At 31.2% G+C, this 15,813-nt stretch overlaps 2 protein-coding genes across 2 annotated transcripts; one reads left to right on the forward strand and one right to left on the reverse strand.

The window, feature by feature from the left end:
• Nucleotides 1-491: 491 nt before the first annotated feature.
• Nucleotides 492-3,572, reverse strand: LOC111703896 (egl nine homolog 1; the record flags this gene model as incomplete). The annotated part of the gene is given in 4 exon segments (XM_023475982.1): nt 492-547; nt 1,340-1,401; nt 2,178-2,286; nt 3,171-3,572. Coding segments are annotated over 4 exon segments (278 nt in total), but the record flags the coding sequence as incomplete, so codon positions are not given.
• A 4,767-nt stretch (nt 3,573-8,339) lies between these two features.
• Nucleotides 8,340-13,752, forward strand: LOC111703895 (zinc finger and BTB domain-containing protein 14). The gene is made up of 8 exons (XM_023475980.1): nt 8,340-8,588; nt 9,592-9,705; nt 10,364-10,465; nt 10,640-11,228; nt 11,689-11,807; nt 12,416-12,498; nt 12,605-12,701; nt 13,124-13,752. The coding sequence occupies exons 1-8, from the start codon at nt 8,538-8,540 to the stop codon at nt 13,370-13,372; spliced, it is 1,404 nt and encodes a 467-aa protein (XP_023331748.1). The 5' UTR covers nt 8,340-8,537; the 3' UTR covers nt 13,373-13,752.
• The last annotated feature ends 2,061 nt before the right edge of the window (nt 13,753-15,813 follow it).

Raw genomic sequence — 15,813 nt, forward strand, 5'->3', positions numbered from 1 at the left:
CCCCCCACCCCCCTATGACGGTGTAACGGTTAAAATTATCAGAATAAAGGGTAGGTTTCGTGGTTTATTTATATTTTCCTCCTCCGCTGGGAGGTTGCGTGTCAATTTGTAACTCCGGTAATTAAATGTCTCCTCCGGTGGCCCGGTTCCGGAGAAATATGCTGCTACTATCTTCCATGATTCGGGTTTTCAAGCATTATTTGAGTCTTTTGGAGTTAAAGTTTAGAGATAATCCAATATGATATAGAACGCTCTGTATTCAGTATAATATGATTGATTTAATTGAAAAACTTGTTTAAAATTTAAGGTCTGCATGGGACAGATCAAAGGATTAGATCGAATTTTAAATTCTAAAGAAAAAATCTATAGTTAAAAAAACATCTCATACATTTTTTAAAAAATGTGCATGACTTTCAAAATTGTAAGCATAACTGCAGTATACGTTGTTATCTTTTAATAATCAAATTGTAGAATTTTCTTTAAAATGATACCTGTGAAAAATGTGAATATTTTTTCCACGAAGTTTTAGAAGTATTTTACACAAAATCTAGAAAATTTAATTTTTAAAATATTCATTTATTATTAATATTTTACGAAACAGTAATCCCAACATTAATGCAAAAAAGTTTTAAAAAGAGAAATGAAATGAAAATAAATGTTGACACCCATTTGACACCATATCTACAAACTCTTGCATTTCCTATTTCTATTCATGCATAATGAGTACCTAAATGAGTACCTAAATGAGTACCTAAATGAGTACCTAAATGAGTACCTAAATGAGTACTTAATGAGTACTAAATAATGAGTACCTAAATGAGTACCTAAATGAGTACCTAAATGAGTACCTAAATGAGTACCTAAATGGTACTTAATGAGTACTAAATGAGTACCTACATGAGTACCTAAATGAGTACCTAAATGGGTACCTAAATGATTACCTTAATGAGTATCTAAATGAATACCTAATGAGTACCTAAATGAGTACCTAAATGATTACCTAAATGAGTACCTAAATAATTACCTAAATGATTACCTAAATGAGTACCTAAATAATTACCTAGATGAGTACCTAAATGATTACCTAAATGAGTACCTAAATGAGTACCTAAATGAGTACCTAAATGAGTACCTACATGAGTACCTAAATGAGTACCTAAATGAGTACCTACATGAGTACCTACATGAGTACCTAAATGATTACCTGAATGAGTACCTAAATGAGTACCTAAATTACCTAAATGAGAACCTAAATGAGTACCTAAATGAGTACCTAAATGAGTACCTAAATGAGTACTTAAATGTGCACCTAAATGAGATAAATTGTTTGAAAAAATACCTTGTGAGCTTTCCAATCTTTTTTCTGACACTCTTTGGAACAATAGAAAACCATCAAGCAACCTTGAACAAGTTGAAAATAGAAATACAAAGGTTTAAGGCCTATTCAGGAAGAGGCCGAGTTTAAAGAATTTATGCATCGTCGCTACTCGCTGATCCGCCAAAAACCAGTTCCGGTTCAAATATCAAAACACCATGAATACAATTTCAAGCGTAACCAACCAGGTTTGAGCCATGTCTCAAATTTGAGACGCGATTCAAATTTTTCAAATCCGGCCTCAGATAAATCTGACCATTTGCACTGTGCAACTTCAAGCAGCTAAAAGTGTTACAAGAAAAAAGGGCCGGGCGTGAGTCGAGCCTACAATCTAAAAAAAATTATGCAGCAGAAAACGGTGTAATAGGAAGACGACATATTATCCCGATTGTGCTATTGTTGTCTAATATAGATTAATATGATTTTGCCCTTAGAGTTGAGAAAGAAGAGTCTGATACATGTTCCTAGTCAAACTTTTCAAGGCCTTCAATTTAAAAATATACCTCTATCTTTAATGGTTAGTGTGCAAGGGAAAAAAGTGCAAAAAGTACGTCGAAAAATGTTCAAAAATAAATGTTTTTATTTGTAACAAATATTTAGATGTTATTTTTCAAGGGCTCTTCAAAAAAATTTTAAAAACTTTATTAACCATTTCTGATTTTTTTAGTCCCGCCGTATGACTGTCCTCCACCCTACCCTATACATAAAAAAGATTAAGTGTGTATTTGATTGTTGTTACGAAGAAAACAGTGTAAGTAAACACTCGTCTTCCTATTCCAGAGTTGTCTGGTTCTCGCAATACCTGAGCAGGAACTATGGTTTCCAATAGTCTTACAGACTGGACAAAGACCAAAGAAATGTCGTCTTTCAAGTTTCCTTTCTCCTAATACCAATGGTTCTCCGTTTTTATCCTAAAAAAATGGCTCTGTTTTTTTACAAATTACATGTCTTACTAAACCAAGACTGTAAAGATTATTATATTATATCGATAGTATTCGAGTATTTCAAAAACTATCTTGTATTTTTATATATCTAAAAAAATGTATAAACAAGAAGAATCTAAATAAAAAAAAAACTTTGATAACATTTCATGAAACTTTAAGTAAAAGGTTTTCATCAATGCATTAGTATAAGTTGCAAACTGTTATTATGAGTATTCGAAAGAAATATTTATCTTTGTGATATTTACAGTGAACACCATAAATTGATATCTTTTAATTGCGGAGAACAAAAAATATACCTTTTTTGGATTTTTGAAATTTTTATTTATTATTGTTAAAAAATGCTAAAAAGGGACTATCTTTTTAATTTAACGCCATCTTTCTTGCTAATAGAGCTGGGGGCATGCCCGATCCAGAATGGTAATCTGTAATCTTTATTTGAGGAAATTATAAAAGATATCATTGTTTTTATTAGTCTAAAATTCATAGAATTTCTTCACTGTTTCTGAAAAAAAAACCTTAATTGAAAATAATTAATGTTTAAAGGGAATATATATAATGGATATTGCTTTTTTACTCCACGAAGCTGTTAAGGGTACCGTTGCGTGAATCGGACATGCAACTCTGTAAATGGAGGGTCACTTGAAATTACGACTACATTCCCTTTAATCTACTTTTATTTCTAGTCCGGTTCTTGACAAACAATCCCTTTAATTTACTTTTATCTCTAGTCCGGTTCTTGACAAACAATCAACTTAATTTACTTTTATTTCTAGTCCGGTTCTTGACAAACAATCAACTTAATTTACTTTTATTTCTAGTCCGGTTCTTGACAAACAATCAACTTAATTTACTTTTATTTCTAGTCCGGTTCTTGACAAACAATCAACTCTCCATTTTTCCATTTTATCTAAGATTTCCAACTCTCTTTCCAACAAATATTATAATATACCATCTTGAAAGTTACAAATTAAAATCCCGATTGACATTTCTTTAATAAAAAAGTTTTAAAAAAGCACCAATCAAACTATTTTTGTTATTATACAGTAAAATAACAGGTTCTTCACATATTTTTGTATAAAATCTTTTAAAAATCTACTTTTGTAAAAATGTTAACCTTGCATTAATAAATAGCTTACTCTTTTTCCAACTATGTATATCTATAGTCTACACTTTATTGCATGGTCATTGGTCATCATGTATTTAAAATCTTCACCATTTTGCAAATATCTTTAAATGAAATGAGTCTTTGCCACAAAATCTGATTTTTTAATCTCTATTTTTTGCAATCCAATGTCGTAGACCTTAGATATTTGCAACTATGATTTAGAAATTATAAGATTTGAGTTTGTGGCAAAGACTCAAGTTGTTTCTTGAACAACTTTGCTACAAATCAATTCTTTAGTTAAAAAATGATAATGATAATCAATCCCTTAAAGGGTTAGGTTTTCTAATGGTTTCTTATGTATCAAAATATACAGCAGATGTCATTGTCCAATCATGATTAAAGTCCAATTCTAAAAGGTTTCTTTTTCGTTAGACTTAAAATGTTTCTCCAAAACAACATTTTCCTGATTTTTACTCTAAAAATGTTTGCACAGAACTTTGGATGTAATGAAGCAAACACAAATCTTCAAACATTTTTCTAACAAATTTCATTCATTATTGAAGTTTTTGATTTTATACGGTTGATGCCGGAGATGCAAATTTCATTCATTTTTGAAGTTTTTGATTTTATACGGTTGATGCCTCAGATGCAAATTTCATTCATTTTTGAAGTTTTAGATTTTATTTATGGTTGATGCCTCAGCTCAGATGCAAATTCCATTCATTTTTGAAGTTTTTGATTTTATTTACGATTGATGCCTCAGATGTAAATTTCATTCATTATTAAAGTTTTTGATTTTATTTACGATTAATGCCTCAGCTCAGATGTAAATTTCATTCATTTTTGAAGTTTTTGATTTTATTTACGATTGATGCCTCAGATGTAAATTACATTAATTTTTGAAGTTTTTGATTTTATACGATTGATGCCTCAGATGCAAATTTCATTCATTTTTGAAGTTTTTGATTTTACTTACTATTGATGCCTCAGATGTAAATTTCATTAATTTTTGAAGTTTTAGATTTTATTTACTATTGATGCCTCAGATGCAATTTTCATTAATTTTTGATGTTTTTTAATTTTATACGGTTGATGCCGGAGATGCAAATTTCATTCATTTTTGAAGTTTTTGATTTTATACGGTTGATGCCTCAGATGCAAATTTCATTCATTATTAAGTTTTTGATTTTTTCTACGATTGATGCCTCAGATGTAAATTTCATTAATTTTTGAAGTTTTTGATTTTATACGATTGATGCCTCAGTCTCTCAGATGCAAATTTCATTCATTTTTGAAGTTTTTGATTTTACTAACGATTGACGCCTCAGATGCAAATTTCAGTCATTTTTGAAGTTTTAGATTTTATTTACTATTGATGCCTCAGATGCAATTTTCATTAATTTTTGATGTTTTTGATTTTATTTACGATTGATGCCTCGGTTTTGAACCGATTTTTGTTATTTTTAATATTGGTATAATATTTCCAAACTTTTACCAAATAATATTTATAATTTAAATTTTGTAAATCCTTTGATGTTAAAACAAACACACTCTATACAAGAGGTTTGTTTGCACCAATAGAGGGAAATGTTGAGCTACTAAATGTAATGTACTATTGTCAATTACTCTAAAAAAAGCTTTGGTATGAATTCCACCATCGAACAGTTTTATTACAATTTTTAATGTTCAACGAAAATCGGTTCAAAATTAAGCTCGTGGCATTAACTACTGTTTTTTATAGAAAAAAAAATAAACAATGTGATTAGTAAAACTTCACTAAGCTTCGTTTAGAAACTGTGTCCAAGTATAGTGTAACGTGAACTATAGGAATATGATTCTCTCTCAACTCTGTAAATAATAGTTGGAAATTTTCCAATTTTTCTCAAGTATGTATATTTATACATAAACAATATGGGGAATCTATGCTATGTACAGGGTTACCACACAAGAATGAGTATTTAAATATACGACCAGAGTCTAAAACTAAAGAATGCGCGAATTTTAAGTTCGAGGTTAAAAGTTCTGTAAAATAATGAATAGCTATTTAAATATTAAACTTTCTCAATTTTAAATTTGAATTTCCCGGGAAAATCTGAACCAATCAGAGAAAAGGATTTACGGAGAATATTACATAACCATCGCTAATCAGCTGTTCTTACGTAACTGAAAACAAAACATACAACTGTTTTTTGGGTTTACATCCAGAAATTAATTTATCTAAAACGTGAAATTTCTTTAACAAGGTTTTCATTTTTAAATATATCGTTAAGTTGAATGCCGCTTTCTCAGCTGCAGCTGAATGATGATTGAATAATAGACAAATAGGGAAAATGCAGGATTTCAAGATAATTTAAACCTGTGATTAAATTTAAACTCGTCGATTTCGGCGAGTTAAATATTTAACCACAGGGTTGAATATTTAAGTTAAAGTTCAGGTTTAAATTAAGTCAGAAGTGGCATTTAACCATGGAACTTAAAATTTAAGTCAAAACTTTTCGTTCTTTAGTTTTGGACTCTGTAACTTTTCAAATGTTAATTAAAACTTAAATTTGGCTTTCTCTATCTTAAGTTAGGTTTAGTTATTAAAGCTACATATTAAAGGGAATATATTTGTAAACATGGAAATATCTGATTACAACGGAACCCAACAGCTTTGTACTAATGGGAGTATATTTGTAAACATGGAAATATCTGATTACAATGGAACCCAACAGCTTTGTAGGGAGTATATTTGTAAACATGGAAATGTGTCTGATTACAACGGAACCCAACAGTTTTGACCGATAATGAATGAATTAGATATCGATGTTTATAATCAAGATGTTATACGATCATCAGTAAACTTGAAAAATTATCCTCCGAGCTCAACAATACTTCTCCATAACATAAGAGCTTAAAAATAAGAATTTTATTTTAAATAATTTACATTTGTAAAGATTTTGAAAAATCAACATTTCTGTAAAGGAGCTCGACTGTCTCTCCACGGCTTATGTCATTTGTGGAAATATTTTTTGAAAGAAGGATGGAAAGCTAGACCAACCAACGCATATTTGTTTTATAACATGAAACATATTTTCAAAATTGGATTCGTCTTAAAGGAACATTTCATAATTTTTTATGGTAAGGGCGTATAGATGGGTTGTTCTGAGGGGGGGGGGGAGGGGCCCACGGCCACCATATATTCTTAATTAAAATGTTTTCTTATTTTCAAACACCTAACGACTGCTGTTCTTTCTAAATTTTCAACAAAATTGTCACCAACCCCCCACATCTGACCCCCCCGAGAATAAATTCTGCATTTACGATATACTTTAATTTTAAGAAACAAATATTCTTTAAGATAATCTTAAACTTGTTTAGGTTTCATCAATTTTGATAATTTTAATAATTAACATAATAGTTTCCTATGACCAGAATATTTCATTGACTTTTTATGTGAAAAATGGATCCCCTGCAGGCTTTGACATCAGTCTTGTGTTTACATTACCGCCCAGAGACAGTACACTGCAATACAAAAGATGCGTACACCTCTGAAATAATTTTCCTTGCATTATAACCTTGGGTTTCATGCATGCCGGGTCTGTCAGGAAATTTATGTACTGCATGAAGTTGACATGTGAAGGAAATCAGGAAAATCATGAAGTTCTATTTCAAGAAATCTTAGGAGTTACTTTACTTAATGTACTTAAAAAATAAGAAAGAAGAGTGACATTGAGTAAGCTAACATTCAAAGAGAGAAAATCATACATGATACAAGGAACATTGACAAATAACAGGTGCATTTGCAGAGAGGCGCAACTAGGGGGGTGGGGTCATTGTGCCCCCCCTTAAAAACCCCTTTTTTGAAAAAATATTAATACCTTTTTTAACTATGTAAACTATTCGATCATATACACACTTCCATATAACATGTATAAATAAATTATTTATGTAATTTCCTTCATCCCTCTTACTGTGGTGTAACTTGTAAGCTTCAAGGGATAAAAAATAGAGATTGAAACGTTTCTAAAAAATATCGATATTTCCATAGGATTGATACGTATTGTATAATAAATTATGATATCAAATATGTATTTACATTGAAGGCAGTATTATTGATTAAAGCTTTTTTAATGAAACGTTTTTAGTTACGGGCAAAAATGAGATTTTATAAGTTTTTTTATGATGTAACTATATTTGAATAGAATAAATGCGTAATTTCAAGTGACCCTCCATTTATAGAGTGGGATGTCCGATGTACCTTTGAAGCCTTCATCATCTCCATCGTTTCTGAAGCAAGAAATGCACGAGTCACTTTTGTATATAGAAACCACAAATAAAAATAATCAGTTTTCAAATTGGGAAACATGGATGAATGTTTAATGCAATACTTGACCAGACAAAGCTTTGAAGGGTATTGTTGTGAATCAGAATATATTTTATTTCTTTTCAATTAATCTTCTAGTTTGAGTGACTTGTGAGTGCAATGCAATGCAATGTAGAATGTAGATTGCCTGAGGAAGGGAAACGCAAGCAGATAAATATTAAAAGCAGATAATATTAAAAGAGCCCCCCCCCCCAAATGATTTTGTTGTAATAAAAACAAATTCAATCCCAGACCCCCTCTCCTTTCAATTTTTTTTATATGTTCCAACGTTAAAGGAGGAGGGGGAGGGTGACGGGTGAGGGGGGTCATCATGCGGAGGGGGAACGATGGGGTTCCGGCCCCCACGTTCGTTTATGATACAGACGTTTTAGAGCGTTGAGGGAAAATAAATTAAATTACTTTTAATTCATGAAATATTGTAAGTTTCGCTGAAATATATTTTTATATATTAGTAATTCTCTCAAAACCCTATACTATATACAATTTCCCGACGCCCCCCACTACAGCTTTGAAGGGGGGGGTCTTAAATAGGGGACCAAACGCCGGTACCCTTACCCCCACCAGCCCCCGGCCCCCTCCTGCTTACTGCTTGCTTAGTTTAGTTAGTTTGAATCTGACTGAGTATCGGAGCAGCGACATTCAAATATACAATAAGACTATATCCAAAATATAAATCAAACATGGCCTGCAATTGACTACATCATACAACAGTGAATATAATAAACTTGTGAAATAGAAAAATTCACGATGAAATCTTTTCATTTGAAATGGGCATCACATCTACCAAATATGGGACAGGTACAGTTTAGTTGCAAACAAGACATATTATTTTATCATTTATTTGTGTGTTTTTTTATTATTGATAGCTACATAAAAAGATTCATACGTATAGATTTGTAACATTTTTTGTTCAAGAAAAGTTTGAAAAAGATTTTATCATTCTGTCAGTAAAATAGTTTACTTAAATAATAATCATCTACATATAAATCTATTTATAGTATCTATGATATCTTGATATTTTACAATATTATGCAGGATCCGTCTTAGTATTTGATTTTTGAACCCCCCCCCCGCCCCCCCCCCCTAGCCTATCAATTTTGTACATGACCACTTATTTTTCAGCAAATTTATTATTATTTTTTTTTTAATTTAGGGTTAGGTTAGGTTAAGACACTTTTTTGGGCCGAGCGCTGCGGCTAGGACAGGCTAGGGGGCCGAGCGCTGCAGCCACGGGTTAGGTTAAGTTAAGACACTTTCTGGGCCGAGCACTGCGGCTAGGACAGGCTTAAATTTAATTTACATTTAAGATCCATGTACAAAATTGATAGGAGGGGGGGGGGGGCGGCAAAAATCGTATACTAGGAAATTAACGGTCCGTCCTAGAGAACGACCCTGTATTTATCGTTTTATCTATGTATTTAGCACCCTGTATTGTGTATATTTTTATTTATCTAGGTTTTTAACACCCTGTATCTATCTATCCGGGTATTTAACACCCTGTATCTTATCTCTCTAGGTATTAAACACCCTGTAGGCTGTATCTATCTTGGTATTAAACACCCTCTATCTATCTATCTGAGTATTCAACACCCTGTATCTGTTTATCGAGGTATTTAACCCCCTGTATATATATATTTATGTAGGTATTTAACACCCTGTATCTTATCTCTCTAGGTATTAAACACCCTGTAGGCTGTATCTATCTTGGTATTAAACACCCTCTATCTATCTATCTGAGTATTCAACACCCTGTATCTGTTTATCGAGGTATTTAACCCCCTGTATATATATATTTATGTAGGTATTTAACACCCTGTATCAGACTGAAGGACTGGCTGATGTTACTTTGTCCTGTGAGGACGGTTCTGTTAAAGCGCATAAACTTGTCCTTTCAACCTGCTCGGACTACTTTTTGGTAATATAGTCTTATTATTATTTTTACTTTGATTTTCAATTATCATTTATTATTTATTTAAAATTATTATCAGTAATCTACCATCTTTTTATCTATTTTCATTATTATTTTTACATCAATTATCTTTTTATTAATTATTTAATTATTATCATTAATCTACCATTTATGTATTTTCTATTATCACTATCTTTTTTCTTTTATCTACTATCATTATTATTTTTACTATGATTATCAATTATCTTTTTATTATTTATTTAATTATTATTATTAATCTACCATCTATTTTTTTATCATCAATTATCAATTATATTTATCATTAAATATCACATATCTTTAATTATCTTTTTTCCTTTTATCTTTTATCTTTAATTTTTATATCAATCAATTTTCTATTATCACTTCATGTTTATGATTATTATCTATCATCTATTGGCTATTCTCTTTTTTCTTTTATAATTCATATCATATCATAAATATATTACATATCAAATTATTATCTAATATCTTTTATCTTTTATCCTTGTATCTTTTATCTATTATTTTTTATCCATTATCTTTTATTCATCATCTTTTATGTCAATGATATGGTAAGTTATCAAAAATATATATTTAAAAATCAAAAATATACTTTGCCGTATTTTATGTGTTCTTTATTTAGGAACTGTTTCTTGAGTGTAATGCGAAGCGCCCTGTTCTAGTTTTATCAGAAATTAAAGTTTCAGACCTTAAAGATCTCATGGGATTCATCTACACAGGAGAGGTAAGCAAATTTAAAACAAAATTTATAACTCCATTTTTTAAAAGTTAAATTGTTTTGCTTAATTTGCTTAGCTACTCATGTTACATAACATTACCTTTATTTTGAGTATTCTTAATTTATTTTTTTTTCAAAAAGAATTCTTTTTATCTTAACTTTTATTTCCAATATTTTTAGGTAAATGTGGACGAGGAGCGCCTGGCCTCGTTGCTCGAGGTTGCCGAGGTCCTCGGTGTTCGAGGACTCCATCACAGTGCTCCCAAGGACAAAAAATCCTCTGAGTCTGATTCTAAGGCCGATGAGATTGTTAATATCAAAATGGAGGCTCAGATTGAGGAGCAGGAAGAGGAGTCAGATGGTGAAATAGAAGAAAAGCAGGAGGAGGAAGAAACGCAGAAGACTGATGTACATCTGGTTAAGACTGAAACATTGTACAGCCAGGTCCCCAGCAGTACACAGTATAACCCACCAGTATCCTATGGACTTACCCTAGCACAGTCGGATAAAATTTTGAGCCAGCCAATGCTTGCAAATCCGCCAAATGCACTTAACATGGAAGCTCCGCCAGAACAACCTAATGTACAATCTGTTGATCCGTACAGGGGGTACAACCAGCAGCATGTGACACCAATGATGAATATGTCTAATCTGGCGGCCATGTACCACCAGGCCCAGGTGCAATCAGTCAATCAAACAAGTCCAGACAAAAACAAACAAAAAACTTCCCCAGACAGTAAATCATCGACAGGGGAAAAAATACAAATGGGTAAGACTAATTAATTATTTATTAAAAAAAATTGGATTTATCAAAAATTTCAAAGCCAACTACTCTGGTTAAGTTTTTCGTTACAGTAACTAACCCAAATTATCAAAAGTTAAATAATCAAAAAATATTAGTTTAATTTGAAGTGTCCAAATTTAATCAAGTTAATTTTGGCAGATTTATTGTAAGAACTTAATTAACCTTTTTTGAAATACTTAAATAATATCTTAATTTTTGAGAGTTCAAAGATGTCCGGGGGGGGGGGGTAAAATGTTTCTTACTTTCTGTTAATAACAAATTATTGTGGTTTTTTCTTCAGAAAAACAAGTTTCAATAATTAGGTACAAATAAATGTTTCATCTGATGTTTAAGGGGCAAGATTGATTTATTTAAGTTCAAAATAAAAAATAGTGTTTTCATATTTTTTAATAGTTCTTTTTTAACCAACCTTTATGTTCCTTAGATTTACTACCAGAAGATGTGAATAATATAATGAACGAGGCGACGAGTCCAATCTGTCCGGTCTGCGCAAAGGATTGCGCAAACCTTCATAATCTTAGATCTCATCTTTCCGTCCATACAGTAAGTTAAAAAATTTGTCTAATTAATAGTCACGCTATTAAAGGGCGTAATCCTAGACCTGCCATGCAAAGATAGAAATGCCCGATTAACAAAGGAACCCATTTATAAACCTTTATCTAATCAGGAATATGGTTTTAAAATGGTTTTAATCTGATAATTCCTTCATGTTTTCCTGTATCAGAAATGCGCATGTCACTTAGTAGAGAAATTACAACTGAAAGTTATCTGATTTCAAAATTACTAATATTTTTATCTAATTCATACTTAATCAGACGATTGCCATCTTCAAAAATGTTTGGAACAAAATTTTCGGATTTTGAAATTTCTCGAATTCGATGCCAATTGTAGTTTTATTAATAATTATGCTTTAATATAATGAAAAGTGTGCGCCTACCTAAAAACAGTAAAAATGTTGACAGAAAAAAGTAATTATACCGAGATATTTAACATTTTCTTCAATTGTTTTCCTGTATTTTATTGTAAATATTTTTCATTTGTGAAATGTTTGCATTGAGAGATGCATCGTTATATTTTTAAATTTTCAGATGTTGATAATTATAAATTTAGTTTTAAAGTTAACTAAACTATACTAATTTACTCTTTTTTAGATGCAAAACAATATCAAACCTTTCTGCTGTACTTTCTGTGATGCCAAGTTTGCTCGAGTTTCTCATTTAAATCGACACATTAGGAACTAAAAATATGGATTTTAAAGATTCTCAATCTAATTGTTAATGAGTAGATTTTATTCAATTATTTGATTGATTTAACGTTTATTTATTTTTTGGTATTCTTAGAACACATACTGGAGAACGACCTTTTCCCTGTACACTTTGTGATAGAAGCTTTGCTAGACAAGATAAACTGAAAGCACACATGGACAGACATAATAAGGAATTTAACACATGATCTAACATAAACATTGGCCTTCCAAATAATATTAATTTAAATAAAATAAAAGTCTAGGACTGAGAACTCTTGTATTGTGAATATGGAGATCAATGCTTGATCTTGATCTTTAGTAATCTGCAGATTAATTTTATCTGTATTCGATATCCCGCATTTTAATCGTGCCCAGTCTTGAAATGAAGGGAGGGTTTTGATCGGGAGAGGAAATAACTGAAATAAAGAGATTAAGCATTGATTCTTAAATTTAAAAGTGCGCACATTGGATATCGAGATCAAGCCATTGGATATCGAGATCAAGCCATTGGATATCGAGATCAAGCCATTGGCGTTATAAGTATCCAACACAAAAGCTCCCAGCTTAATTTTCAAAAAACCAAATTAATAATTTCATCATGTGTTAAACTCAGGAAGGTGGGATGTCTATGATGCCCCCTGCTAAAAAGAAGAAGAAGGAAAAATCCCCCCTGAAGCAGGAGGCCCCTGCTACCCCGGACCCTATGACTCAATACCACAACCCGAACTCCCTGTGGAACGGGTTCCCTATGTATGAGAACTATCAGCCCGTGTATCCTGGAATGGTGAACCCTGGATATGTTCCTCCGCTACAGAACGTGATGAGAATCGGAGAATGTTCCATTAAACCAGTCGGACAATAGTACCGATCCTTTATATTATACCACAGTGGTGTCGTCGTATATATCAATACAATGAAGTCCAGGGTCCATTTGAGGGAATTGCAAAGAAATCTTACAGATTATTTTTCACTTTTATTAACAGCTTATTTTGGGAACATTCATTTGTCTCTACTGAAAAAAGTTACGAAAAGTTTAACAAGAAAGTCGTCATTATTATATTAATATATTTCTCTCGCTGTATTTTAGTCAGGGGATATATATTTCCAAAAAAATATGAATAGCCTGAGAGGTGAATACCTAAAGGGAACTTGGCAATTAAAAACCTGGGGAAAAACTTTCGAACTTATATACAAGGAAATTAACTTAAATATTGAACAAATTTAGAATTTAGCTAGCATTGATCTCATTTATATCATTTCGTTCTCAATTTTTAATTTTATAAGTCACAAATTTAATTTTCAATATTTAGGATATCTATAATAGGAAAATATACATTTATAAATAATGGATTGCAAAGCTAATTTAGCTGGTTTCTACAAAAAGATAATTTAGCCCCCCCCCCCTCCCCTCCCACATGACAAAACCACATTGTTCTTTTAAATGAAATTTTTTTGCTAATATGGGAAGTTTGCGCTTAAAATTTTAAGAAGAAAAAATATGTAAGGGTATAGTTATTTCAGAAAAAATATAAGGCAACGGAAAACTTAAATCAAAATTTTACACTTTTTAATGTTTAAAACCAGATAATGATAATCCGACAATTGTAAAATATCTGTGTAAACATTGGAAAATCTCCATTAAACTTCAGATGTAAATATTATGTTCAGACTTCATGAATAAGAAAATTATATAAATCGCATAAAAATTTAAAAGTTTGTTATGACAATATTCATAGAACTGCCATATACAGATAAAATCACTAGAAGAAATTGAACTTTTGTAAAAAATTACAATGTTTTTATCCCTTTATCTTTGCAACCTGGTGGTTTAAACTTTTTATAATTCAATTTCTGACTATTTGATCTCAGTTTCTAATGTTTACGACATAGGTTTCAAAGATATAGGGAATTGAAAATCAGAGTTTGTGGCCAGAACTAAGTGTCCTTGTAATCTTTATCACAAAACCTTAATCTTATACTTGACAGTTATGTTAAAATGCGTTTGAAAATCATTTCTTAAGAGAGGTATTGGCAAGGAAGTAAATTTAAGGTTTTTTTAATATAGTTGAATAGCCCTTAAATATACTGAACAGTTATCAAGAAGATCTCCATAGCAGGCCTGTAGCTAGAAAGTTAGAAAGAGGGTCGGCACAAAGTTCTAAAAAGTTTTTAGTGTATGTAGGACTAGGATGAGCGCGCCGCATGCGAAATTTGTTTGATCTTAATCCAATTACGATTGGGGGTGGGGGGTGTTTACAGTTTTGCTCTCTGATCAGTCCTGACTAGTCGCTTATAGAAATTCTCACTGTTTTCTCCTTTTCAATCTGAAAAAATTCATCCACACTTGATTTTTCCTCTGTCAAGAAAAAAACATATATGTTACTTAATTTTAAAATTCAGTGATGGTGATGGACCAAACCTCTGTTATTGAGTTAAACAAGTAGATGTTAGCACCACATTTATTCAATTATAATTATGGGTATTACAAAACATTGAGGGTACAGAAAACTGATGACCTAAGAAATCACATATTATGATAGAAGAATATCAAGATAAGATAAGGATTCTATCGGCCCTACATTGCAGGTTACACGAGAAGTAATGGGGTATCCCTCACTGGAAAACAATTGTGTAGAGGAACTACAGAAAGAATATATATGGATTATGAAAGATAGGATAGTCACAAAGTACAATTGCAGGAACTTTACTTACTGCAGACTACACAAGCCAACAAAAAAGGGACTAAATAGTGGACAAAAAGGACTACATAGTGGATGAATAACAAAAAATTACTGAAGACTATAATTGGGGACTTTATGTAGACTATAGTGAATATGATTAAGTCAGGGACTAACTGACGCTAAGAAATAGATAAAAAGATATACTATTAAATATGGGGAAAATAACACAGAAGAATAGAATTTGTCTTTCCGCTTCCCGAACTTCCCGCACACATTCAAAGAATTGACACATATCGTTTATTTTACAGCTTTTAGAAGTTAGAACTTTTTTTAACACAAGGGCAAGCCATAGAATATGAAAACAAATCAATTTGAAATTTTGCATCGAACACTGAGCCAAATCTGTGACCAAGTAACGTTACTATTTTTAAATCATAACTTTAGGGTAACATTACCTAACGTTATTAACAATTGTAATGTTACAGAATGTAAAAAAATTTTCTTTTAACTTTGATTATGCAAAATAAGATTATTTGTTTACGTAAAATAACGTTATTTTTAACGTTCAATAAAGTTATTTATTAAAGTTAAATAATGTTATTTCTGAATGTTAAATAATGTT

Source organism: Eurytemora carolleeae, unplaced genomic scaffold, assembly GCF_000591075.1.
Source record: "Eurytemora carolleeae unplaced genomic scaffold, Eaff_2.0 scaffold562, whole genome shotgun sequence".
NCBI classification, from domain to species: Eukaryota; Metazoa; Arthropoda; class Copepoda; order Calanoida; family Temoridae; genus Eurytemora; species Eurytemora carolleeae.